At 53.7% G+C, this 25,471-nt stretch overlaps 8 protein-coding genes and 1 non-coding gene across 9 annotated transcripts; 3 read left to right on the top strand and 6 right to left on the bottom strand.

The window, feature by feature from the left end:
• Positions 1 to 956: 956 nt before the first annotated feature.
• On the bottom strand, positions 957 to 1,969 carry J4E79_007133 (uncharacterized protein; the record flags this gene model as incomplete). The annotated part of the gene is made up of 3 exons (XM_049356000.1): positions 957 to 1,535; positions 1,605 to 1,700; positions 1,856 to 1,969. 3 exons carry the CDS (start codon positions 1,967 to 1,969, stop codon positions 957 to 959), a joined length of 789 nt encoding a protein of 262 aa, XP_049209454.1.
• Positions 1,970 to 2,539: 570 nt separating this feature from the next.
• On the bottom strand, positions 2,540 to 3,738 carry J4E79_007132 (uncharacterized protein; the record flags this gene model as incomplete). The annotated part of the gene is made up of 3 exons (XM_049355999.1): positions 2,540 to 2,793; positions 2,869 to 3,280; positions 3,349 to 3,738. The coding sequence occupies 3 exons, from the start codon at positions 3,736 to 3,738 to the stop codon at positions 2,540 to 2,542; spliced, it is 1,056 nt and encodes a 351-aa protein (XP_049209453.1).
• A 596-nt stretch (positions 3,739 to 4,334) lies between these two features.
• J4E79_007131 (uncharacterized protein) lies at positions 4,335 to 13,967 on the bottom strand (the record flags this gene model as incomplete). The annotated part of the gene is made up of 2 exons (XM_049355998.1): positions 4,335 to 7,161; positions 7,210 to 13,967. 2 exons carry the CDS (start codon positions 13,965 to 13,967, stop codon positions 4,335 to 4,337), a joined length of 9,585 nt encoding a protein of 3,194 aa, XP_049209452.1.
• A 729-nt stretch (positions 13,968 to 14,696) lies between these two features.
• On the top strand, positions 14,697 to 15,308 carry J4E79_007130 (uncharacterized protein; the record flags this gene model as incomplete). Its single annotated transcript, XM_049355997.1, has 1 exon — positions 14,697 to 15,308. One exon carries the CDS (start codon positions 14,697 to 14,699, stop codon positions 15,306 to 15,308), a length of 612 nt encoding a protein of 203 aa, XP_049209451.1.
• A 1,213-nt stretch (positions 15,309 to 16,521) lies between these two features.
• J4E79_007129 (uncharacterized protein) lies at positions 16,522 to 18,630 on the top strand (the record flags this gene model as incomplete). The annotated part of the gene is made up of 3 exons (XM_049355996.1): positions 16,522 to 16,634; positions 16,686 to 17,303; positions 17,415 to 18,630. 3 exons carry the CDS (start codon positions 16,522 to 16,524, stop codon positions 18,628 to 18,630), a joined length of 1,947 nt encoding a protein of 648 aa, XP_049209450.1.
• A 980-nt stretch (positions 18,631 to 19,610) lies between these two features.
• On the bottom strand, positions 19,611 to 21,347 carry J4E79_007128 (uncharacterized protein; the record flags this gene model as incomplete). Its single annotated transcript, XM_049355995.1, has 2 exons — positions 19,611 to 20,873; positions 20,931 to 21,347. The coding sequence occupies 2 exons, from the start codon at positions 21,345 to 21,347 to the stop codon at positions 19,611 to 19,613; spliced, it is 1,680 nt and encodes a 559-aa protein (XP_049209449.1).
• Positions 21,348 to 21,981: 634 nt separating this feature from the next.
• On the bottom strand, positions 21,982 to 22,610 carry J4E79_007127 (uncharacterized protein; the record flags this gene model as incomplete). The annotated part of the gene is given in 2 exon segments (XM_049355994.1): positions 21,982 to 22,567; positions 22,585 to 22,610. The coding sequence occupies 2 exon segments, from the start codon at positions 22,608 to 22,610 to the stop codon at positions 21,982 to 21,984; spliced, it is 612 nt and encodes a 203-aa protein (XP_049209448.1).
• Positions 22,611 to 23,740: 1,130 nt separating this feature from the next.
• Positions 23,741 to 25,145, top strand: J4E79_007126 (uncharacterized protein; the record flags this gene model as incomplete). Its single annotated transcript, XM_049355993.1, has 3 exons — positions 23,741 to 23,896; positions 23,946 to 24,756; positions 24,808 to 25,145. The coding sequence occupies 3 exons, from the start codon at positions 23,741 to 23,743 to the stop codon at positions 25,143 to 25,145; spliced, it is 1,305 nt and encodes a 434-aa protein (XP_049209447.1).
• Positions 25,146 to 25,357: 212 nt separating this feature from the next.
• Positions 25,358 to 25,430, bottom strand: J4E79_007125. The gene has a single exon. It is a non-coding gene; the product is annotated as a tRNA-Ser (tRNA).
• Positions 25,431 to 25,471: the final 41 nt, after the last annotated feature.

Here is a 25,471-nt window from a genome sequence, read left to right as displayed (position 1 = left end):
GCCACCACTCCACCCGAGAGGCCTCCCCTCACGTGCCCCCACGCAGCAGCAGCAGACACCGAACCACAGAGCGTTCAACCGAGTCACCCCAACGCACCTCACCACGCCACCGCTCCTCCTCCATCGACGCGCGTACCCCCCAAACAAACCGCCATTCCATGGCATCAGGGTGGGACTCCACCACCCCACCCCCCTCCTACACCCCCTACACCCCCGCCTCCAACACCTCCACCCTCGATCTAACCAGCTCGTTAGATCCCCATCGAGCCAAAGACCATTGGTGGCGCAGTCTCGATCGTTTAACTCACTCTCAAGTCATGGCTCAGGAGATTCAAGCACAGGGCATACAGATGCCACGTGGTTATGACGCCGGGCCAAATCCTACTCCTGCTGTTGTCGCTCCTCCTAACAGCCAGCGGACGAGGAGTAGTAGTACAACGGGCCAGCATCGAAGTCGTAGACCTACGCCTACGCCTTCGAGTGCGCTGAATAGTCATCCTGTGGTGGCTGCGGAGAAGGATCTGCTGTTTAATGCGAAGGAGAGTACGGAGGATTTTATGAGTAAGATGAGGGGGGGTAAGGGGTCGAGGGATTCGGTGTTTTCTTTACGGTAGTTTTTCTGGGTTTTTAATGATTGTACGGCCTAGGTTTTGTGAGTTTCGATAACGGCGTTTATGAAGGAAGACGGTATACTCCGCGAGGAGGTTGTTCAATAGCGTGGGAGGGATTTGTTTGAGATTGCGGCTTTGCTTCGCGTCTACATCCGTCTTTTATCTGTCTGTCTGGAGGACGGAAGAGGGGGATACTGTATCACTAGTCGAGGATATCGACGTAACATCACCCATCATCAGATCACTTTCCATAACATATAAATGAAGTAAATCATGATCCAACATATCCAAAACACAGCAAACCCCAAATTGACTGATACCCCCGTGAAATCTCAAAACCCCAATCTACCCCCTCCCCCTAAACTGCTCAGCAACCACATCCCCCAGTGTCCTCCTCTGCCTCGCCTCCCCCGCCCCCTCCGCCAATATCCCCGTCGCCAACCCCGCCCCACCCCCCTCCCTCTCCCTCTCATCCTCCAACCTCGCCCTCAACCCCTCAAACCCACCCTTCCTCTCCTCACCCACAACCCACCCGGGCACCCTCCACCTCGCCGCACCGGGCAGCACATCGCGCCTATACGCCGTTCCAACCCCCCACCCCACCGCCGCCGCTAGTAAGCTCCCCGGGAACTGGGATAGCGCGAGTTGTAAGGGGGGCAGGTAAGACAGCGATTTCGAAGTCAGCGTTATGGAGCGCCGATAGAAGGATTGTTGGGATGAGGGGGTGGAGGCGGCCCAGGGAGAGATTTTGTAGCGGTAGGTAGACGGGATTGCGGCGTAGTAGTTTGCGAGGAGGGCGAAGAGGAGGGGGGTTGGGCCGGCGGGGAGGTGGTTCATGCGGCCGAGGGTTAGGGGGCGGAGGATGAAGGTTAGGATGAGGGGTGGGAGGAGGGTTGTGTAGGGGAGGGTGGAGAGGAGGAAGGACTGTGGGTTTGTTAGTTTAAAAGGTCTTGAAGTAGAGAAGATGGGTAAGAGGGAGATGGGGATACATACAGCGAACTTCCTACTCCCCCAAATCCTTTCCACGACTCGGAGTTGGTAGAATGTCAAGACGGCGAAGAGGACTTCGGTTGAGTTTGTGAAACTGAGCTGTAATCTCATGTTAGCATCTTCCCTCTTTTACCTGCCTCCATCTCATCCAATTCATCCGTCTTCTCTTCTCTTCCTCTCTGAAGCGAGAACAGACATACCGTCCAAACCCCACACCTCCAAAACTGCCCATACCCCCACAAATGCGGCACAACCTGAATATGCAGATAAAATCTCGAATCCGTAATCGCAGCCAGCAGCGCGCCAATGACGGTGCCGAAGACGAGGAATTGCGTTACGGGCGCGTTGGTGAAGCCCGAGGAGATCATTGTCGCGTTGGGTTGAGAGGATAGAGGAGGCCGATGCGATTGCGACTAGGGGTGTTCATAACATGGCTCGGGCGAGGTGGTCGTTTGTTGGAGTGGTGAATGAGGGTTGGTGGGTTGGGGACAGGTGGGAGCGATGACGATCGGCGCATGTGCGCGATGCGGACTGCGGAGCCAAGGGCGGAGGTGCCACAGTTGCCATTGGTACGCGAATGGCGCGACCATGGCTGCGCTGTCTTTCACATTCTTGCTCTGCAGTCGCATATATTCTGAGTTTCCATAGGAGAAATGCTCGTAGCATGTTGTTTTCATGCTTGCACGAAACCAAAATGCACATGGTTTGCGCAGGTAGGGACCAGGCTGAGGAAACGCTGCTGGACTGGCGCAAGAACATCTCCAACAATCGCAATCACAACTCACGCGACCAACAGAGAAGTCAATTAACAGGATGATTTCGTTTCAATACATCACACGCCAAAGCAGGGTGCTCAACTATTTACACAAGCCAAAAGAAAAGCAAGGGCTCATCGCCAGGAACGCCTCGTCGCCACAAAAAAGAGCTCACAAACACGTCTATTTCTCACCCCTGTCATCACTCCTTGCAGCATTCTTCTTCTTCTCCACAGCCGCATGCTCATGCTTAGCCAGCTTCTCCTCGCTGGAACCCTCTTCCTTGAAAACCTTCTCGCGGTCAACAGGACCAGGGATATGTTCCGGAAGCTCGCTGCGGGAGATGAGAGTGAGGACGATACTGGCTCCGACGATGGCGGTGAGGACGAAGCGGTATACGGCGTACCAGTTGGGTGTCCAGCCGAGGCGGCTTACGCCTGTGTTTTGTGTTAGTAGAGTTTATTAGGATGGGTGGATGGTGAAGGGAGAAGGGAGAAGGGAGAAGGACATACGAGTATCAACATAGTACAACCCAACGAAACCCAAGAACTGCGAGATGAGCGCGCCTTCAATGGGCATGAGCAGTGTTGACCACGCTACCATGGGTGCTACAACACCGATCGCATAGCGCTTGTAGCCTTGTGTGCCTCCGTAGCCTGCCCACTCGAGTCCCCAGTGGATAGCGCCGAGGAAACTCAGGATGGACGCGCCGTATCCGATTTGAAGGGGCTCGATGAGGGAGAGGAGGTATGTAGCGTCTTTCTGTGAGAAAATCATGCCGTAACCCGCGGTGGAGTGGTTCAGTTCCCACGAGAGGTACACGGTGGAGATGGAGGTTGCGAGGTAGGGAAGCGTGCCCGCAAGACCCATATAGTATGCTTCGCGTGGGACTTCGGCGAGGGAGAAAGTTTCTTTGATTGTGCCCTGATCGTTATTAGAATCCATAACCAAAAGACGTCGTCAAGATTGTTTAGAGGAATTGGTACACATACCACATCATGCTTCAACCCCGCCGCCATATCCACCTCATTCTGCGGCTGCTCGGTGCCCACCTCCGAAAACATCGGATGCGTCGAACTAGTACTCGTCACCGTCTCGGGCGTAGGCTTAATCTTCTCGTGCGCATATCTGCTCTCCGCCTGCTTCTGCCCTTCCGTCAACGTCTTATCCGCCATGCTGCGGCGCAAGACCGCAGACGCAGGCTTCCATTGCGCAACAGCAGCCGCTGTTGCTAATTGCGGTCTCCGCGCAGCCAGAGAACCAAATTGTGTTGCCCATTGCAGAGAAGAAGGTGTTGTGCGGGTGAAGCTCGCAGCCGGGCGTGCCGACTGGGGCGCTGCTGCGGACCTCAGCGCGAGGCGCGACGCTCCGTTGCGAAGCATATTAGATTAGCGGATGGGTGTGTAAGATGGGATAGGGAAAAGCAAGGGAGGTGGACAACGCGGGTGCAGTAATGTACACAAAGCACGAGCTGGGTATATTGGAGAGAAGACAAGAGAAGATAGGGTTAGATGGTACTTGCGATTTCCAGCTACAAGCTTCCCCCGCAGGTTGACGCGCGACGCCAGTCTGACGTCATGCATGCTTTTCATCATCGCCGGCCATGCTTCGGCATCGCAATCGTGATCCTTGTCTCGTAGTGGATCGCAACGGTGCCGCGACCCGTAAATAACGTGAAGGAGCTGTCACCATGAGACAAAATGTGCCGTTGCGCGGTGGGGCTTTCACGCGTCATGTTCTCAGTTCGATCATAATTCGGCCCAGTCTCGCTCCAGCCCGGCCACATTGATGTCAATAAAGAGGATGACGCACGATCATGTTGCTCGATTGCTCTAAGAAAAAAACCGTCGGATTGATAGAAAGAGTATACATTATAGGAGTCCAATCGAAACCGCAAACTCATACCAAAACCACGCTATGCCATGTACTCATAAACCTCATTATACCTCCCTATTTGCTCCCTGATTCCCCATCTCAATCACCCCTTCGCGTTCCACCGGTCATTATAAGCATTAACACCCACAGCAACTTGCCGGTAGAACCAATTTCTACTCTCCTCATCACTGACCGGAATGAAAGGACCATTCGTGCCTCCCTTGAGCGTGATACCCAGGCCAGTTCTCTCTTTGCTGATGGTCTGCACGTCCTTGAGCGGTACATCCCATTCAGTCTGTAGCTTCTTCGTGCGCACCATCATAAGGCCGTTGTACGTGAGCATGACGAGCATCTCCTTGTTTTGCAGCTCAAGATGCGCAATGTAGTCTTCGTTGAAGTACTTGCCGTTATCAAGTGTCTTCAGCCAGAACTGACCGAGCGCTTCGCGTTGAGAGTAGGGGCGCACGATGCCGTCTGTGCCAATGAAGCGCGTGAGGCGCACGCGATCGAGGCCTTCTTGGTCGAAGACGGTGGTTGTGTTGCGCACACCCTCGGCCATGTTGGAGGCAAGATCAAAGGCCCCGATAGCAGCCTTGGTAGGTACTCCCAACAGTCCTTTACCGACTCCCTTTACGAAACCAAGGGCGCCTTCCTTCTCAGCTCCTTGGATGGGGTGACGGGCGAGACCACCAAGACCACTGGCAAGACTGCTGGCGAAGGCATTGCCACCGGACGTGATACCGTAGAGCGCGTGCTTGGGCCTGTTGCGAGACCGCGACATGCGACGCTGGTCCTGGAACTCTTTGTCCAAGGTGGCCGCAGAGAGACCCTTTGACATACTGCCAGTAAACTTGGCCATACTGTCTGAGAACCCGAACACGGACTTCTTGACGAAACTTGATGCACCCTTCGCGATACCGATACCGAGATCTTCGGGTCGATCCGATTTGACGAGGCCCTGGTACGGCTCGTAGAAGATGTCTGCAACACCAGAGCTGATGTTGTTGAACAGACCAACTGGGTTACCGAGGAAGTCGGCGGACCCGATGATGACGTGCACTTGTCGCAGCGACTCCTGCACGTAATGGTTCTTGATGTTGTTGATCAACGCAGTTGTCGAAATGCGAGCGTTCTCCAGCATCAACGAGTTGTATCGTACTGGTGCATCGTTGACGTTGCCGATTGACATGGTGAGAACATTGACGGCGAACATGAATGGGTTGGAAGTGCTCATGGTATCCTCAGCGTTGATGCGCTCTGTTCGGACGAACGACAGATCGATCTGCATAGGCTGCAGATGGAGAAGCTCAAAGTAGACGTCCTGGCCAGATTGTTCCTGCTTTGGCTCGGGTATGCTGAGATTGTCATCCCATAGCTTGCCCTGCTTCTCTTCGGACCAAGAAGCACCAGGGATATTCGCGAAGTCGATCATGGCGAAGATGAAGTCCTCGTCGATTTCGATCGTCATCTGCTGGAGCAGAAATGTGAAGTACTTGATGTACAGCACGCCATACGAATCGTCCTTGACCTTGGTGATGGTCGTCTGGAAGATGGGATGCGCCTCCATCTCCTTGCCCGTTTTCGGAACAACACTGGGGTAGAAGATGATGGGGAAGATGCCGCCGTAGAGTTGGTTGTCGACTTGAATCCACTTGACCTGCATGTTGACCATCTGGTAGAGGGGCGAGTCGGAGTATTTCATCTCGATGTCGCGCAGTGTAACATACACGAGCTCCTTGAGATGGCGGTTGACGAGCGAGATGCCAATACCAGCAAGGCGTATCTGCGCCTTGAAGGTGACGTCTGTATCCATGTCCTTCACCTCGAAGCCGGTCGCCGTTGAAGATGAGCCAGCAGATTTCTGCTTGTACATACTCTTAGAGGGCTTATAGTTCGATACTTCGAGAGTCTGCGTGGGACCCTTTGCCACAACGTTCAGATCGATGACCTTCATGCCGCCGCGTTCTTGGCCAGGCGGTATCTTGAATGGAATGAGCGGACCAATCTCGGCAAGCTTGACATGTCGCTCTCGGCCATTGGCGCTGATAACAATCTCCTTGTTCTTCGCAGCCGGGAAATCCCACGCATATGGCATGATGCTTCTAGGAGGCAGGCGGTACCTGATCGGGCGGAATCCAGAACCGCGGTCATCCTCGTCCTCATCCAGGTTGGGGTTAGCTTGCCAGTACAGGAACTCTTGGTCGCTCATGTTCTTGAACGAGAACGGCCAATGCTTGTTCTCAACGCTAACATGGCAGAAGATCGTTGCTGCCTCCATCAAAATGTCGACACGAACAAGCTTCTGGCGCTGTCCAGCCTTCGAAAGCTTGACGTGGACGTTGCCGACGTTGGAAATGTTGAATGGAGAAGACCACTGGTTGTTAACACCGGGGTAGCAGAGGGACAACTGTGGTGCTCCGCCTTGTCGCAGCCAGCGGAGAGGGAACAGCTCGCCGTCCTTCACCGTCATCCAATCAGACTGACCAGGCTCCCGAATGAGTAGCTCTTCCTTCATCTTGTTGTTGACAATGAAGCGCGGCGCGATGGAAACGGTCTTGGTCAAGTTGTACTTGCCTTCGCCCTCTGAGACAGAGACACCCAAGTGCATGTCGGAGCGTGCCGCTTTTGATGGCAAGGCTACCGTGTATGTGCTACCGATCGCATCGAAACTCTGAGGCTTGCTCCAGTTTGACTCGCCAACCCTGATGAGAGCACGATTCTTCTTGTTCTCTGTAGGGTAAGAGAACATGAAGGGCAAGGCCTTGCCAGCATCGTTCTGATTGTCTGTTACGACACCTTGTCCAGCAGCAGCTCTGGCTTGGCCCATGAGCTGCTGAGCTCGAACATCAAGCTGAAGACCGGTGCGGTTGAGGACGATGTAAGGGCTGTAAATCGCAACCTTGAAAGCGCCGCCACCGTCGGGGAAGTTGCTGAAAACTGTTAGTACTTGTAACTAGATCTCAATGCAATGTACTTACAAGAAATGCATGTTGAGGTGCAGAGTAGTGTCGTTGTTGTCCTTGACCTCCAACACCTTTTCTCTCCTAAAACTCTCGCGATCGGTCGAGTTAATGATGCCAAATTTGCTGGGCTTGAAAGGTCCATCCTGCATCTCAACACTGATGAGAAGAAGATGCGACAGTTCCACTACATGAACTGGGCTGATACCACCCTTTCTAAGGAAGTTCGTCCAGTCCTTCTTCGTGTTGCTGTCGTAGATCCTATACTTGAAGTCGTATGGAAGAAGGTTGTGCACTTCGACTGGTGCCTGGAGGCGTAGTCGCATGTACGGGTAGACGCCAGTGAGAGGGTCCTTCTTGTCGTAGGCCGCATGGAGTTGGAAGTAGAACGGCGGCGATTGGTCGTCTTGCTCGCCACGGCAAGTGATGGTCCTCGTGGGTCGCTTGAGCAAGTCCTTCCAAAACAAGCGCTCGTTAGACCAAGCATAGCCGAAGCCTTGATCGGGGCGGATGACGATAGACTGCATGAAGCAGGCGCCGACCGGTGCTGGTCTGGCATCTCCAGGAGCGATCTTGTCGATTTTGAGGAGATGGCCGTCTTCTGGGCTGTACATACCAAGCTCGATCGGAATCTGAGTGTTGTTCTCTACCAACATTGGTGAACGAATGGTGATGTTCTTGATGTTGTCGGCGCCAAGCTTCACCTCGATTAATAGACGATGTTGGATGCGGTCTTGCTTCGGTTTGAGGTTGTACAGGAACTCGCCTTCTCGGTGAACAGGTACCCGTGTAAGAGTATCGAAGCCACTGCCCTGCAGCTTGATACCAAGCATGCCGGTTGCGCCATCCGTGGAGAGTGACTCTCTGGTCGACATGGGGTCCTCGAATCGCCAAGGCTGCTCTTCTCCGTCCTCAAGCTTAGCTGCAAAGCCTTCTTGCTCCTTGCCCTCAGCCCAGACATCGAGGCTGAAACCAGTGTAGTTGCGCACACGGTACGGAGCGTCGCTACCCCGAGGTTTAGACAAGATGTCATCTTCGCTAGTGAGGAAGTCAAACGACTTAGATCCCAGCGCGATGGTGGCGGCTGTCACTGTGAGTTCCATAGCTTTGCGCGAGTAGATATCAACGGCTAGCTTGTCGGGATTCTGATCCTTGGACATGTGGAAGCCAACGGCCCAAGGCTCGATGAGCGGCTCCCACGCAGACTTGGAGAAGTTGTACACGTTAACCAGGGTGTCAAGCGAGGTGTCGGCAACCATCGCTCCTGACCAGTCTCTTACGTCGACACCAAACTTCTTGACGCGCCAGTCGAGCATGGGCATCTCATGTACATCACCGATGAGAACAACGCGTATGCCTTCAACGCTAATGTGAAGTTCTTCCCGCTTGAGTACAGCAGAAGAAGAGGGTGCCTGTTGCTTCCCGACCTGTTGACTAGATCGTCTGGTGGTCGCGAGAGACTTGGTCCGAGGCTTGTTGGAGACTGCTTTGCCTGCATGCGAAGTCCCCTTCTTTGATGGTGTGCCCGTCTTGAGTTGCTTGGCTTCTGCCGAGGGCATACTCTTCTCAGCTGGGGCTGCCATTGCTGATGCCCTGTTGACAATCTGCATAGCGAGCAGAATATCACGGAGCGACAAGCGAAGTACGAGAGGTTCAATATCGACGGTAATGCTCATCATCGAAGACTTTGAGCCTTGGTTCCTGATGTCGAGCGCGGTCTGGATACTGAAGTCGTCAAGAATGCGCATTCGGTTGGTCTCGAAGCGATCCATGCGACATAGGAACATGCCAACCTTGTCGACCTGCAGCGTCATTGCTTGTTGCTTGGATATAAGTACTTGCTTTGTGCCAAGGACAATGGCCTCTGAGCTGGCCATGGCTGGGTTGGCAATGAGCACAACCTGGGCATCTACCAAGTTGACACGGAACGACATGTTCATACCACCATCGGTAGGCTCTTTCGCAGGCTCTGGAAGTTCTAAAGTTCGAGAGCCATCTGGTGACATGATGTCGTCATCGCTGTCAGTCTCCTCTTGCTCGGCTACCTCCTCGATAGCCAAAGGCTCATCGGTAGCGAGACCTGCGTTTGCAAAGGCCTGCAGAGCAAAGAGATAATCGAGAGCCAGGATGATCCTTGGACTGTCAATAGTAAGAAGCGCAATCATGCTCTTCTCTTTTCCGCCCGAAATGGAAACACTGGCCATGAATTGCTGCTTGACGTCGTTGTTGATGAGCGACATGATCTTGCGGAACTTGTTGGTTCCTTGCGTACGGCTGTCTCGTATCGTGAAAGATTGCACAACTAGTTCAGCCTCCATCGCTCCATCGCTGATCATGCGGACCTTGACGTTCGTGTCGTTGAGGGAGAACTTCGAGAGACTAGCGGCCTCAACATCGCCTACAGGCTGGGCATCCTCAGACTTGACAAGCTCCAATCCGATAGTGCCGACCTTGAAGACAAAGTCCAGCTTCGTCCACTTGTCGCCGTCAGATTGCAGCTCAGGTCCTTGTGACGACACAGCGTGCTTAGAGGACTCTTCTTCTGTGTTGTCCTTGTCCGTGAGTCGTCGCGCAGGCTCCGTCGTCTCGCGAGGTAGCTCGGCCTGCACATCTTGATCTATAGCGTCAGACTCCGTAGCAAATGCTGCGGGTATGGAGCGAGACAGTTCTAGTGCGAACTTCATTTGTTCAGGTGTGAGCATCAGGTTAATGTCCGACATCGAACCGTCGATCTCAAGGTCCGGCCGCTTCTGTCCAGCCTTGTGCTCGACCATCGTGATGTTGAAATCGAGATCGACCTTGTCAATCAGCTGCAACTCCTCGGAGCGATCCTCGTCGTAGTGTAGTTTCGATGTCAGCTTAATGTTCCTGATACCAGCCGAAAGCTTATTCGCGGTCTCGGCACCCTTGGAATCATCAAGAGGAACAAAGCTGTTCTTGGCATAGATCTCTCCCAGGTTGGCAGTAAGTGTATCGCGATCTGGCTTGTCGGATACCACCATGCGTGGGAAGACGACGATGGGCGTACTGATGGTGATATCGAAGTGGAACTTGGTCGCTCGCTGCTGGATCTGCGTCGCCTGGTTCGCCGCAGCCTGACGAGCTGCATTAAAGATGGCTTGCATCTTACCGAACTTGACAGCGAACTCCATGATCTTGCGGAATGGCTCCGTCAGGAAGTTGATCTTGATAGAGCCCGTCTTGAGCGTGACTGCCATGTCGTATCCAGGGTAGCTCTCCGCGTCCGCATCGAAGGTCTCGTAACTGAAGTCGGCCAGGTTCTTGCCCTCAATAGTCACAAGTTGACGGAGAGACGACTCTTCGGAGACACCTTGGTTGATGTCGTCAATGAGTGACAGGTTTCCAAGTCGCCCACCGATGCGCATCGTCTTGCCACTGAGGAAGATGCCAACATCTCCAGAGTTCAAACTCAGCGTAGCTAGCCGTATTCCGTCGTTGTTTAAAACGACAGCAATGCGCTTCATCTCTGCTCGAATGCGTATCTTGTCGGGCTCTGCTTGAGTTTGGACAGCAACGGCTTGTTCTGTCTCCTTATCCGTTATCTGGGCTTGCTGGTTTTGCGGCTGGCCTGGATTGGTGAATGTATCGAGGACGAAGTCCAGTAACGTGAGCAACGTCCGCCTGGTTACTATCAGGTTGATCGTTGAGACGGCCACGTCCAAGTTGGTCGCAATGCCCTCGTACTTGGTTTGGAACTCCGGAGACTCCTTGTTGACCTTGACGAACTTGAGCGTGAAGAGATCCTTCTGTTCGTCTGCAGAGACATCTTCAGACGAGATTATGTTCTTGAACTCGGGAATGGTAGACTCTTCGACGTGGTCCTCCACAGCCAAGCTCTTGAGACGAACATCCGCGGCCATCTCGAAAGCCTCTTGGTAGAAGTCAAGATCGAAGCTTTCAGCGATGAGCTCAACCAGCAGTTGATCAGATTTCCTGCCCTCTGGGTCTGCTCTGTACAGCGAACCCTTGAGTTTGTCGACAGTGAACTTGAATTCGAAGTTGCGCTGATGTAGATGTGCCTCTTTCTTCTCATCTCGCTTCTCCGGGGCATCTGCAAACTTCTCGTCTGTGTCATTATGACCTTCTTCTTCCATGACGAGCTCATGCTCTTGTGCAGCAAATGCGAATGACTTTGAGCGCGTCCGCCCGAGAGGATCTGAATCAGCCTTGGCATCGCTTGTGGGCTTGAGGTTGGACGGACCCTTCGCACCCTCAATGACTGGCTTTTTAGGCCCATCGTTGTCGAACTTGGGTATAGCGACATCGATCAGCTTCATTAGGTTCTTGTACTTGGAGTCTGAGACCGATGCGTGGAGCACCGGCAGGTTTCCAGACACGCGGAACTTGGTCAGATCTGACGCCTTGGGTACGATGCATATCTCAATTTTGAAGTCCATGTTGATCCGGTCAACGATATGGTAGTTCTTCAAGCTGGAGTCTTGTTCGAGCTGCGCGCGAGTTTCTTCGATGGATGGTCCGATGAGCACTTGCGTCGAATGGAGCGCCAGGTTGAACTTGTCGTACATGAGCTTTTCCAGCTTTCGGAAATCCTCGTCCGTGTACTGCTGCTTTTGCTTCGACTGTATGTCGCGAAGGGTATCTTTGTCGACAAGCTCGCTCGTTACACTCACATGACCGGCATCGACAATGAGACAGTTACTCGACTTCTTCGTAACAGAGTCTGGCACAATGATGAGTGGGGCCTGCAGGTCGAGTTGCGCATTGATGGTCTTGTGTTCGGTAAGGGCGAACTCCAGGCCTGCGCGCGTCTGTTGCCGGATGCCCTCAACAGTTGCTCCGGCAGTCTCCATGAGTGCGCCGATGGACTCCATGTGTCGCTCTGGAGGCTTGAAGAATTTGGCCACCTCAACCACGAATCTGGGGTTGTAGACGAACTCCATTCCCTTCAACTTCATGGTCAAGTTTGTATCGGCCGCTCCGTCGAGTGGGTTGTTCTCAAACGTAAGGAAGAAGAACGGGTCTTCTTTCTCATCGCCTTCCTCATCGTCATCATCGTCCTTGGGTGATTCATCATCATTGAGCTCTTCAATGCGCTTGTCGTCCGGCACAGGCGGTGCATCCTTGACTGTGATGATTTGAGGGAAAAGACTGCCGTCTGTGGTACCGTCGTAGAGGCGCATGCCTTCAAGCGCGACCTTGACGAACATGGAATCTGTGCGTTGCAGGAATTGAGTGCTGAACGAGTCAAAGAGTAGCCGGAGTATCTCGTTTGATTTGCCATGGGGATCGCGCTTGAGTGTGAAGCTGCCGGTGCGCAGGCTCATATTGACCTCCAACTTGACGTATTCGCGAGGCATGTCCACCGACTCGGTGATGGCCTTCTTTTCGTCCCAATCGATAGCGTCGTACAGCTCTTTTCTTTGCTGTTCGCTCATCTGAGTGTTCTCGTCCTCGTGGGATTCTTCCTGTTTACTTCCCCACACCCAAGAAGTCCAGGTTTGCTTGGGCGGCGGCTTCTTGACACCGATATTTTCCTTGCGTAGCTGGTTGCGCGCCAGCGAGCGCCAGAAGCGGAGGTCCTCGTACTTGAGCTTTCGCTCGAGCTTATCGAGATCTTCAGCTTCCGTAGCATCGAGCTTCTCCTCGCGCTTCTTCTTCTTGAAGAGCTCAATGTACCGTACGCGGTCGTCGCGGCGCTCTTTGAAGTAATCCCAGCTCCATTGTCGGTTCCTTTCGTGAATCTTGTCGAGCACAGCCTGGCCGGCAAAGCGAAGCCAGCCAGCAGGATCCTCCTTGGGTGATGACTTGGGTTGCAGCCTCTTGTACTCTTGATGGCGGATGAAGTAGTGGAACAGGTCGACCAGCATGAGCGCGTCGCGATATTGATCCTCGTCGATGATGAAACCAAGCTCGTCGAAGAGGAGTCGAGCCTTCATCTTTGCGACATCCATTTTACCGGTCTTGTCCATCTCTATACCAGCGCGACCGCTGATGGGCTTGAGGATAAACTGATGGTCACCTAAGTCTGGGTTATCGCCTCGTGCAATCATGCCCTTTGCACGCTCGATGAAATCGGCTCGGTCGATTTGCTGCTCATCGCTGCTCTGGCTGCCCTTTCCAGTTCCAATGAGCTTCGCATCTGTATCCCAGTATACTGCTAACGAGCCAAGTGTAGCTAGCTTGTGTGTCGAGGTGGATGTGCCTTGGATGAAGGTCGGCTTCCAGTTCTCGTCGGTGCTGATAGCACTGAAGTCTGCGAGGGTGACACCAAGGGCGAATGGGTGTCCGGGGTCGGCGATCGAGTCTTCGTATCGGATGTGGATGTTCTTGACTGTGATCTGGACATTGTCGACGATGGCAGTGATCAAGCTCGCAGTGAAACTCTGATTCTTCTGCTGCTCTTCCGCGCTCATGCCTTCGGTGTTACGCTCCTTCAGCAGCTCTGCGCTGTCGAGCTTCTCCATCTTGACGGCGTGCGCACGCTTGTCCTCCTCTTCAGCGTCGTAGTCTGCATCTTCCTTGGGCGCTGCCAGCAGGAAAACATCTTCAATGTTGACCTTCAGCGGCTTCCCTCGTAGATTTGACCAGGGTATGGATAGTGTGAGTGAGCCGAGGTGTCCTTCAACAACGTTCAGCGGTAGGCGTAACTGGTCTAGGGCTTCGCGACGGAGCTCGAGGTCCCGCAGCTTGACATCGCCAGACCAGATGCCGACATTCAACTGCTTAGGATCGAAGTTCTGGACATACATGCCCAAGAACCGATTCAGCAGAGTTGACACGAGTCCCTCAAGCATAGTGGCGGTGGGGGACCGTTACCCAGGCCGGGCGAAGGGGGTAGGTAGGTAGGTAGGCGGGGTATAGGGTGTGTCGGAGGCGGAGGGGTATCGTTATGTCGTAGGGCTGCGTGGAGTCATAGGGAACGGCCGTCAATGCGTGGATGCCACGTTCGGGGCGGTTGTAGGTGGTAAACACAAGGTGGGGCGGATACGGCACAGGTTGGGTGTTGTGCTGCGTTGAGTATTACCGAGACGTCGATCGCTAACAGGCCGTAGGGAGTGTCGAGAATAGAATACACACGCAAAGGCGACACGTCGTGTAGGCACAACCGAGGAATTAGACGACGCACAAGACGCGTAAAGGTGGAGTTAGAGGGATCTCCAAGGCAGCTGCAAGTGCGATGCATGACGTAGCGTATAGGCTTCCCGCTCACGTGTGCGGGCCGTCTCATGTCTGATTCGCTGGAAGTGCCAATTGCCCTTGGGGATTTCTTGAATTTCTGCCCAAGTCTCAAGCCCCGCGGATTGCACCCAGAGCCTAGACGTCTGAACATTCGAGCTACAACATACTAGCCTTGACCAATTGCAATATCGCTCGTCGCAGCATATCGATTAAACGTTTGCCAGGATTTCGACCCGCGACAACCCACACCATCGACTGCTACTGCTCGTATCGCGAGTCTTCCGAATAGCGCGTCTCTCGCATACGTGCCACCACGGTTCCTATAGACACGCGCATACCTCATGATGACCTGGTGGCCCTTCTCAAGCTCAGGCGCAGATGCCTCCACGAAACAACAACCACAAACCATATCGACTACAGCATCGCCAGTGCAAAAGCCCAGCGATGCGCCTACATCAACAATAGAGACACCTCCACACCAACAACCAGACTCCGCACCCCACGACCCCGACTTCTACGCCGCCCACCCACACCTCGCACCGCCATCCTTCTCCACAAACACGCCATCCTCCTCCCCCTCGAATCCGCAAACCCCATCCAACAATGCCGAAAATCCCGAAGAATACGACCCAACCCTCCCGCGCTCAATGTCCTGCCGCGCCGCCTTTGACAGCGCCTTCTACTGCTCCTCACTCGGCGGCCACTTCAACGATCTATACCGCTACGGCCAGCTGCGCAGCTGTTCCGACCACTGGAATGACTTCTGGTTCTGCATGCGCACCAAGAACAGTTACAGTGGACAAGACGTTAAGGAGAGGATGATTCAGGACCGGTATAGAGAGAAGGAGGAGAAGCTGAAGAGTGGGCCGAATAGTGAAAACATCTGGAGAAAGAGGGGACCTGGGGAGGAGGTCAAGAACGCGTTTAGTAGGGCGGCGGAAGATTTGGAGCAGTAAGAAGACGGAAGACGGAGGATAGAAGACGGATGTACGATATGTGAGGCTGTATGACTTGGGACTGTACAAAACATGGTTCATGAGAGTAAATCCTGGCGATGACATTGAGCGTATACCCACAAATTGCCGGTGGTCAGGCACATCGTATACGGCAGGCGTGTAGTTTGACTCCGTGATAAGCCTATGCGAAATCAGTGAATACCTCCTGGGCCCCAGATCCCGTAGCAGATGATATGGGAGAACGCGATGTAATCTGCAACGGAGTCACTCTTCCACCACTATCAGAGGGCCTATGCGTTTCCCAGCATCCGTCCATAGCAGGGTCAGGTCTTGAAGCCCTCTAACCTATCAGTAATGTTCCCCAACGTCCGAGAACTCTAGCACGTTAAGTTTGTGTCATGGGCTGAAAAGCGTCACTATTGCACAGTCTACGCGTCAATGGCCACGATACTGCTGAGATCAGAATGCCGTAGACAGCATGGATGAAGTAGCAGCACCAGGGTAGCGTACCCAGGAAGATGCTTGACTGCATTAAATCACTAATCAACCACGATCTGAAGTATGTCTTGTGTTCCTCAGATCGAATTTCTCAATGCAAGCCATGGTGTATATATTCATGGTATGTTTTGAACTGTCAGAAGCCACGACGTGCTCCACATGTCGAAAGCGCATCTCATGCGAGGGAAACTCTAGAGACTCTGGAAGCTACATGGCGGGGCAGCTCGCTTATGTCACCCGTTTGAGGCTTTGGTGGGGTGAGGCCTCCGTCATAGCACAGCGGCGGCCAGCGCCCTTTGCGGCGGCGACAGAAGATGCACGAAGATTCACAGTCCGCGAGCAGAAGGCGTTGGGCGCAATACCGCGGCCGTGCAATCAGCCGCGAGTGGAGCCAGGATGACAAGAATTAGGCATTTGCCCCCGGAAAGCGTGCCAGGCAGCTGTTTCTAGTGGGTCGCAGAGCTTGCGCGAGCTTGCGGGAAGGTTCTGGTTGGTTGCTTGGCGCGTCGAAGGCGCTGGAATTCTGTAGAAACACCACGCTGCCAGGCGATACAAAAACTTCGTCTGCCCGCGCCTTGGGACTGTTTCTCTTTCCACTACACAACACAAACCACACTACACCGCGAAAGCCTCACCTTTATAAGTCACCGACTTGTGAGCATACCACGACCTTTTCTTCCCTTTTGATACCCCACTACACACACATATCGACATCATGGCACCCGCGATTGGTATCGATCTTGGTACTACCTACTCTTGCGTAGGTATCTTCCGAGATGACCGCATTGAGATTATCGCCAACGACCAGGGTAACCGGACAACACCTTCGTAAGTCACTACTTCTTGCCTCCAGTCGCGACCACTACTAACATGTCTAAGGTTCGTTGCCTTCACCGACACCGAGCGTCTCATTGGTGACTCCGCAAAGAACCAAGTCGCCATGAACCCTATCAACACCGTCTTCGACGCCAAGCGCCTCATCGGCCGCAAGTTCGCCGACGCTGAGGTCCAGGCCGACATGAAGCACTTCCCCTTCAAGGTCATCGACAAGGGCGGCAAGCCAGTCATCCAGGTCGAGTTCAAGGGCGAGGAGAAGACTTTCACACCCGAGGAGATCTCATCCATGGTCCTGGTCAAGATGAGGGAAACCGCTGAGTCCTACCTCGGTGGCACCGTCAACAACGCTGTCGTCACTGTCCCCGCATACTTCAACGACTCGCAACGTCAGGCCACCAAGGATGCTGGTCTCATTGCCGGCCTCAACGTCCTCCGTATCATCAACGAGCCCACCGCCGCTGCCATCGCCTACGGTCTTGACAAGAAGACCGAGGGTGAGCGCAACGTCCTCATCTTCGACTTGGGTGGTGGTACCTTCGATGTCTCCCTCTTGACCATTGAGGAGGGTATCTTCGAGGTCAAGTCTACTGCCGGAGACACCCACTTGGGTGGTGAGGACTTCGACAACCGTCTGGTCAACCACTTCACCAACGAGTTCAAGTAAGTACAAACAAAAAACACCCCGACGCCTACATGGTCTTCGTCAACAACACATTGATCATGGAGGCCGCCTTGTATTCCTCAACAACATTTACTAACTTGATACCTTAGGCGTAAACATAAGAAAGACCTGACCTCCAACGCTCGTGCTCTCCGCCGTCTCCGAACTGCCTGCGAGCGGGCCAAGCGCACTCTGTCCTCGTCTGCGCAGACCTCCATCGAAATCGACTCCCTGTACGAGGGTATCGACTTCTACACCAGCATCACCCGTGCCCGTTTCGAAGAGCTCTGCCAGGACCTCTTCCGCTCCACCATGGAGCCCGTCGAGCGTGTCCTCCGCGATGCTAAGATCGACAAGTCTTCCGTCCACGAGATCGTCTTGGTCGGTGGATCCACCCGAATCCCCAAGGTCCAGAAGATGGTCTCCGACTTCTTCAACGGCAAGGAGCCCAACAAGTCCATCAACCCCGACGAGGCTGTCGCCTACGGTGCTGCCGTTCAGGCCGCTATCCTGTCTGGTGACACATCTTCCAAGTCCACCTCCGAGATCCTGCTTCTCGACGTCGCGCCGCTCTCCATCGGTATCGAGACTGCTGGTGGTGTCATGACTGCTCTCATCAAGCGCAACACCACTATCCCCACCAAGAAGTCCGAGGTCTTCTCTACTTTCTCCGACAACCAGCCTGGTGTGCTTATCCAGGTCTACGAGGGTGAGCGTGCTCGCACCAAGGACAACAACCTGCTCGGAAAGTTCGAGCTCACTGGTATCCCACCTGCGCCCCGTGGTGTTCCTCAGATCGAGGTCACCTTCGACGTCGACGCCAACGGTATCATCAACGTCTCCGCCCTCGAGAAGGGTACCGGAAAGACCAACAAGATTGTCATCACCAACGACAAGGGCCGTCTGTCCAAGGAGGAGATCGAGCGCATGTTGGCTGAGGCCGAGAAGTACAAGGCTGAGGACGAGGCTGAGGCTGCCCGTATCTCTGCTAAGAACGCTCTCGAGTCCTACGCCTACTCGCTCCGCAACACCCTCAGCGACTCTAAGGTCGACGAGAAGCTTGATGCTGGCGACAAGCAGAAGCTCACTGCCGAGATCGACAAGACCGTCCAGTGGCTCGACGACAACCAGACCGCCACCAAGGACGAGTACGAGTCCCAGCAGAAGGAGCTTGAGGGTGTCGCCAACCCCATCATGATGAAGTTCTACGGAGCCGGTGGCGAGGGTGGCATGCCCGGCGGTATGCCCGGTGGCGGTATGCCCGGCGGCGGTGCCCCTGGTGGTGCCGGCGGCGACGACGGCCCCACTGTCGAGGAGGTCGACTAAGCGGATCGCTTCTTCTTGATGCAGTCTGTTCGTCTTCTTTCTCCTTGTGCATCTTCAAGCATAGACTTCTTCTTTCTTTAAGGTGGTAGTTCACGGCGTTTCAACGGCCAACATTGAGCCCATTTTCACGGATTTTTTACTGAATGCATCGGATGAATAACGATCAATGATTCGGAGGAAAAGTTGGGTGGTATAGCATGTACTCTAATAGTGGGATTTCCATGTCCTGTGTAGAGAGAATTGAGAGAATACTTCAAATACTTTGTCTTGTCTTGCTTTGTGATGTTGAGGGGTTGATCTGAGATGTCTATGATGTTCTGATTCTGCGGTTAGCAGAGGTGTAGCTTCTCAAGCGCTCACCTTGTTCCAAGAAAAGACAACGCCTACTTAGGAAAGCTTGAACAATGTATGACCCAGAAGCCTACATTGCCTTCAGGAGCTTGCTAACTTTCGATTTCATCTCAATGTAGCCTTCACGGTGTTTGGGTTCTTCTCTGAACACGGTGCCTTCAACACGTACTTCCGCGAAGCTGCAGCGTACCTACATGTGTTCCACTGGCTTTGAATGGGGTGCGCATTCCAGCTTGCCCCGTCATTACCTCATCGTACAAGCGATACACGGGTAGAGTAAAGCCAAGAAGGCAAGCCATGACATATACTTGATACATGCACTACATAGAGACAACTCCACCCAAGTCTAATAGATACTTGCAGACATGAACAGCAAAGGAGATCAAACAAGACATATAAGCACATATGCACCGCCGTGGTGCACAGCGAGCCCAAACGCCAGTCGTGGGTATATAGTGCGAGACCGTAACGCGAAACCTGATACACCGTGGGATCCCACTCGATGGAAAGACTGAACACATTCCCCTACTACCACAGAAAGCAGGAAGTAAAGCAGCTGGACGCCTACATCAACGTAGTATGTCTCCATCCACTCCCTCTTACTGTAGTGTAAGCCGTAAGGAACACGTTCAGTTTCCCCCTCCACCTCCGCGTCCCCTACCACGACCCCTCCCATTACCGCTGGCCGTTCGTGTCATTGCAACACCACCGCCATGGCCGCCAACAGCCAGCGAGTCCCTCTCCCCATAACGACCGAGAGGAGTGTTGTTACCAGCATCCGACCACCCCGCCATACTACTCTGTGCACTCATCGGAACACCGCCTAAGCTAGCACCAACCTCAAGATGCGGCGCTGTACTCCTAAGCGCACTCGTCATCTCATGAACAGGTTCCGAGAAGTTCGGTGGCTGGACCTGGTAATCACGCGCTTTAACGGGGTTGCAAGCGGCTTGTAGAAGTTTCTCATTGATATCGTCGTCGGGCGGTGCGTCTCTAAGCATCAGCTTCAGATCTTGCTCGATATCGTGTGCGCCGAGGGGAGGTGGTGGCGGAGCTGAAGCATTGATCTTCTGGAAGATCTTAGCATCTAGAACAAAGGGCGGGTTATAGATGAACGGAGGTATTTGGCCGCTCACTATAGCCGCCGTGGGGTTCAGAGCTGAGCGTGTGGCGCCGCGGGTCGCATGTGGGTTCGACGAGTGTTGGCGCATCATGTCGGTTGCGCCTGGGACGTCGTCGGAGTCTTGGTCTTGGTCCATGGCGTCGCCGTTCTCGGATGCGTGCTCGCCGTTTGCGCCGTTGGTGTTGCCGTTTGTTGTGGCTTCCTGCGGTGCGGCCTCTGTGTTCTTCATCTTGGCGAAGAAGTGCGACGCGGCCATGGTGGCTTGGTTCATGGCCATGTTGAGCTCCTTCTCGCTGAAGAGGCGCTCGAGGGAGTAGGCAGACGATTCGAATTGCGCATTGACGGTGCGCGCTTTGGCTTCGCGGAAGGGTGAGCCGATGCCGATCTCGGTAGGACGGCCAGATGGGCCTGGCGAGTCGTTGTCCTGGTCCTCATACAGCTTGCGCTTTCTCTTGTGTTCAGTAGCAGCAGCCAGCTCCTCCGCGTCGCCGAACTTGTGTCCTGTCCTCCTGGTCTTTCGTGGCGCTTGCGGTCCGCCAGGGCTTGCGGGATGCCCTATGCTAAACTGATTGGGATGGAGGAGCATCGCGTTGCTGTCAGACAGATCCAGTTGCTCCTTCTCTCGCTTGAGCCTGTTTGTCCGTTGTTGTATGCTTGCGACCAGTCGTTCGCGGATGGTGGCGGCGAGCAGCTTGTGTTCTTCTTCGGCGATTTGGACTTTGTAGTAGTGTGAGTTTTCGATTTCGTTCTTTGTGTTCTCGTGCTTGTTCTGCGTAATTGGCGGTTAGCGTCTCGTGCCAATACAGCAGGAAGCCGTGGGACTCACCCAGAGCATGGTCAGGTTGTAGTCGCGCTCTTCCATCGCATCGTTGACGGCGTCTACAAAGCGCGAATAGTGTTTTCCACATTGCGCAATGTAGTCGGTACCCGCGCTCGGTGCGGTAGGGACGTTGTTCCCCATGATCTGCGAGACGAGCTCCGCGGCTTCTTCGTTGCTATCTTCGAGCGGCTGGTTCGCATACGGGTCCGCCTTCATGATCAGGTTGATGTCGGCTTGAAGCGCGGCGAGCTGGGCTCTGTAATGACTGTCTCGGTTGTCTGAGAAGGTGGCCATCATTTCCGCCAGCTTCTCGGCGAGCATGTTGCGCCGTTTGTCGCGCTTCGAAGGCTGTGGTTGAGGGGATGTCGCAGAATGACCCAGCGGAAAGTTATCCGCTGGCGACGGACTGCCATTTCGAACCATGGCGATAGGTGATGCCCTCGAGGGTCTAGGAGGCGTTGATCGTCTAAAGCAGGGTAGTCGCAGCGCTGCGCGTATGCTCGGGTGTGTTTGCTGCGTCGAAAATAAGTTGGAGTCAGCTCGCTGTATGACACAAAGACTATGACAGATCACAGCTGCGCGTTTGACGAAGCAGTGCGACAGAGGTGCGGACGGCGGGATGTGGTTTGCAAGAGCGAAGGGTCGGCAATCGAGCATCACACACCTGCCAGGGTCTAGCGTTCAGGAACGGCGCTAGGACCAATTTAGATGAACCGAAACAAAACCTACCGGCCTGTCTTTGCGCCTCAGAAGCTTGACGTCAAGCAGACAGACAACATTAATTGAGAGATTATTATCATCTTTCGTAGACAGTTTGGACGGTTCAACGCGTAAGAGCGCCACTCGATACGACCGAAACAGACACACTTGAAATATATCATATAATGATCAAATCCTAAAGGAGTGACGTCTTCTCTAACACCCTACATCCATACACGTTGCATTCTTTCCATTACCCTACTCAAATTCGTTGTCCATCTCCGCCTGGTTCATTGTACCCTCTGCAGCCATTAAAGGTCGCCTACCGACACCACCATGCCCAGCCATCGTCTCCGATCTAAGCTCTGAAGCGCCTCGCAAAGTCGTCGCACAGCTCAAGCGTCAGGGTTGCCTCGCCGTGATAATATTCAGTGCCCTCGGGCCTGTGATCTCCGACCCAAACAATCTCCGTGAAAAGCAGACCGTCGGTGTTGTGAATGCGAAGCTTCTCGTCTTTGAAGGCTAAAGCGTGTGGGTAGTTCTCGCTACTCTTGCTGCTCATGCTGTACCACAGATCTTCCCCATTCAAAGAGTACTGCAGGTTCAGGATCGGCTTGTCGTCAAAGTGATCAGTACGAATGATCTGGATGCTGACGCCAACGTTGTCGACAACAGGTTTCTGTGCCTCGGTCGATGTGTCGCCGGGCTGAATCTCCTTCAGCGAAGTTGCATCCTTCTGAACGGTTGAGACCCAAACAGAGTAGTGGCACTTGTTGTTGATGATGATGTCGGCCGCGAAAGCGGTGTTGGCTATCAAGGCGAGAGAGCCGATGAGAGTTGGGAGATGCATCTTGGCGATGTAGGTCTCGAGATTAGGTTGGAAGTTGATGAAAAATGTGATGATAGTGACTTGATTGTGAGGAAGCTTGAAAGAGTTGCTTGAGCTTGCTTCTATACATACCGTCCCTTTGACCCTTTCTTATACATAGCGAAGACACTTGAAGAAGCCAATTGTACTTCCTTCCGGATTCGTGTACGGTGTCGCAGCCAAAACTAGAAGGCGCTGCTATCTGTACGATGCTGCGACCCAAACTAAGGTGGCTGTGTCTGATCGCGGATGTGACAGCAGGTCATCTCCTGTGGATATCTGGATGATCTCATAGATCATGTGAGAAGTAACGTGCCCATCATAGCAGAGTGACTCTTGGAGACTGCAAGGTACGGTATAGCACTGCTTGTCCGGCGTGGCACAACAGCCAATATGGCGAGGCAATCGTTGTATCACGATGTCGACGCAGGTACAATCGTGCAGATACCCGTACAGGCGGTGAAGAGATTTTGACGACGAATAGAAAAAGAGATAGATAGTAGGGAGACGACAACACGAGTTCGAAGCAATCGTCTCCGGTATGAACGCGTGACCGACGGGAGCTAACCGGTGAGCAGAAGAGGATTGCGCGTCAATAAATGTTGTGGTGACGAGATATCACAAAGCGTGAGACGGGTGTTCCTACGACAATCCTGTCAACTGCCATCATGCGGGTGACTGTACTCGATCAACATTTCCCTGTACAAACACACGATGCTAGCTCTTTGAGAGTGTAGGTGGGTCCTGCAGTACAGCAGAGGTCTAGCGAGCCAATCCGTAAGGTACACCATACTGCGTGGCCGTCGTGGTCACGCGTGGCTATGGTGAAGAGCAGGTTCGTGACATGTTCGCGTTTGTGACATGACCGCTGGGGTGAAATATGTTTGCGTTGTACGAAGTAAATCTTTTTCAAGACGTGACCGTTCTAGTCGGCTCCGTCGCCACTGAGAGTGCGGAAGGTCGACAGTAACGTGACATAACCTTGGAACGTAGATTGAAGCTTGGAGGTCTGTCGGTTCACCACTTGGTATGGGGAAGGAGGAGAGTTCGAGAGGGCGACTAAGCCGGGCGGTGCCGTGTGCTGCCGAACCTCGGCATAGACGTCAGAGCGCGTATCCTCCACATCCCGCCGCCCGCATCTTAGCCACGGAACTGTTCCCGCCATGTGACAACCACGCTTCTGCTCGTTAGAGTCCTTTTCTCCGCATTCTCAGTACAGTTCGAGCTTTTTGAATATTTTCATTCAGCCATGTCGTCTTCTGCCCTCCGCACATCCATGAGAATGGCTTCGCGGCCTCAACAACGGCTGGCCAGCATCCAAAGACAATTCAGCAGCTCTGCGCCGCAAAGGAAAGAGATTCGAGATGCATACATTATAAGTGCTAGTCGAACGCCAACTGCAGTGGTTAGTAGATCATCATCCTAAGCAACTCCAGCTGCTAAACAGGCCATAGTTCAATGGCAACTTCACGACCGTATCCGCGACCCAACTCGGCGCTACAGCCATCAAGTCCGCCCTCGAAAAGTCAAAAGTTCCGATATCCTCGATCGATGCCGTATACATGGGCAACGTCCTCTCCGGAGGCGTCGGACAAGCACCAGCGCGTCAAGCAGCCATCTTCGCCGGTCTACCCACCAACATCGAAGCCACGACCATCAACAAAGTATGCGCATCCGGTCTGAAAGCAGTCAACATTGCCGCCTCGACTATCGAGCTCGGACAAGCGGAAGCGCAGGTCGCGGGAGGCATGGAGAACATGACAAGAGTACCTTACTATCTAAACCGAGCAAGCCAACAACCAGCATTCGGCCACCAGAAGCTGCAAGACGGCCTAATCGCCGACGGACTATGGGATGTCTACAACCAGATCCACATGGGCAACTGTGCGGAGAACACAGCCAAGAAGTACGAAGTCTCAAGGCAGGACCAGGACGACTACGCGATCGAGACCTACAAGCGCGCACAGCAGGCATACAAGGACGGACTCTTCAAGGACGAGATTGTACCAGTCACGGTCAAGTCGAAGAAGGGCGAGACCATCATCTCCGAGGACGAGCAGTACAACAAGCTGAAGCTGGACAAGGTTTCCACACTGAAGCCAGCCTTCGAGAAGGGACCAGACGGCTCAGTCACAGCAGCGAACAGCTCACCTCTCAGTGACGGTGCATCGGCACTGATACTAGGAAGCAAGGAAATCGCCCAGAAATACGGCAAGGACAGCCGCGTACTAGCAAAGGTCGTCACCTACGCTGATGCTGCCGTCGGTACGTTCCCCCATCCTGCTACCAAAACCCACCCTTACTAACACCACCTAGACCCCATCGACTTCCCCATCGCCCCCGCCTCCTGCGTCGAGAAACTCCTTAAGCAATCCGGTCTCTCAAAGAACGACATCGCTATCTGGGAGTTCAACGAGGCCTTCGCCGCCGTCATCAAGGCCAACGCCAAGATCCTCGGTCTCGGCACCGACAACGTGAACCCAAGGGGTGGTGCTATTGCGCTGGGACACGCACTGGGTAGCTCTGGAAGCAGGATATTGGTTACGCTGCTACATCAGCTGCAGGTTGGCCAATATGGCGCTGCTGTTATCTGTAATGGAGGCGGCGCGGCGTCAGGTATTATTGTGCAAAGAGTCAGCGCGGATCAGCTATAGAGATATACGAAAAGTATGGTATGTAGATCAAGTTACGAAAATGATAGTGCTGGATATTACCACAACGAGTGCCACTCATCCATACCTGCCATTTCATGGTCCAAACCCCCATACATCTTCTAACCCAAGGATCCTACCGTCCACCCATCCCCAACAGCAACACCCTTGCTTCTGCCTCTATGTCAGATAGACCAGCAAAAAAAGAAACTCGACGTTGGCCAGACTCGAACTGACGCTCCCTAAGGAATTAGATTTCAAGTCTAACGCGATAACCACTCTAGGAACCCAGAATTAGTAAGCAGTATGTGAGAAGGATAGAAGGAGAG

The sequence above is a fragment of the Alternaria viburni genome, assembly GCF_023758015.1.
Source record: "Alternaria viburni strain BMP 2772 chromosome Unknown scaffold_15, whole genome shotgun sequence".
Taxonomy (NCBI): Eukaryota; Fungi; Ascomycota; class Dothideomycetes; order Pleosporales; family Pleosporaceae; genus Alternaria; species Alternaria viburni.
This window is presented reverse-complemented; position numbering and strand designations above follow the sequence as displayed.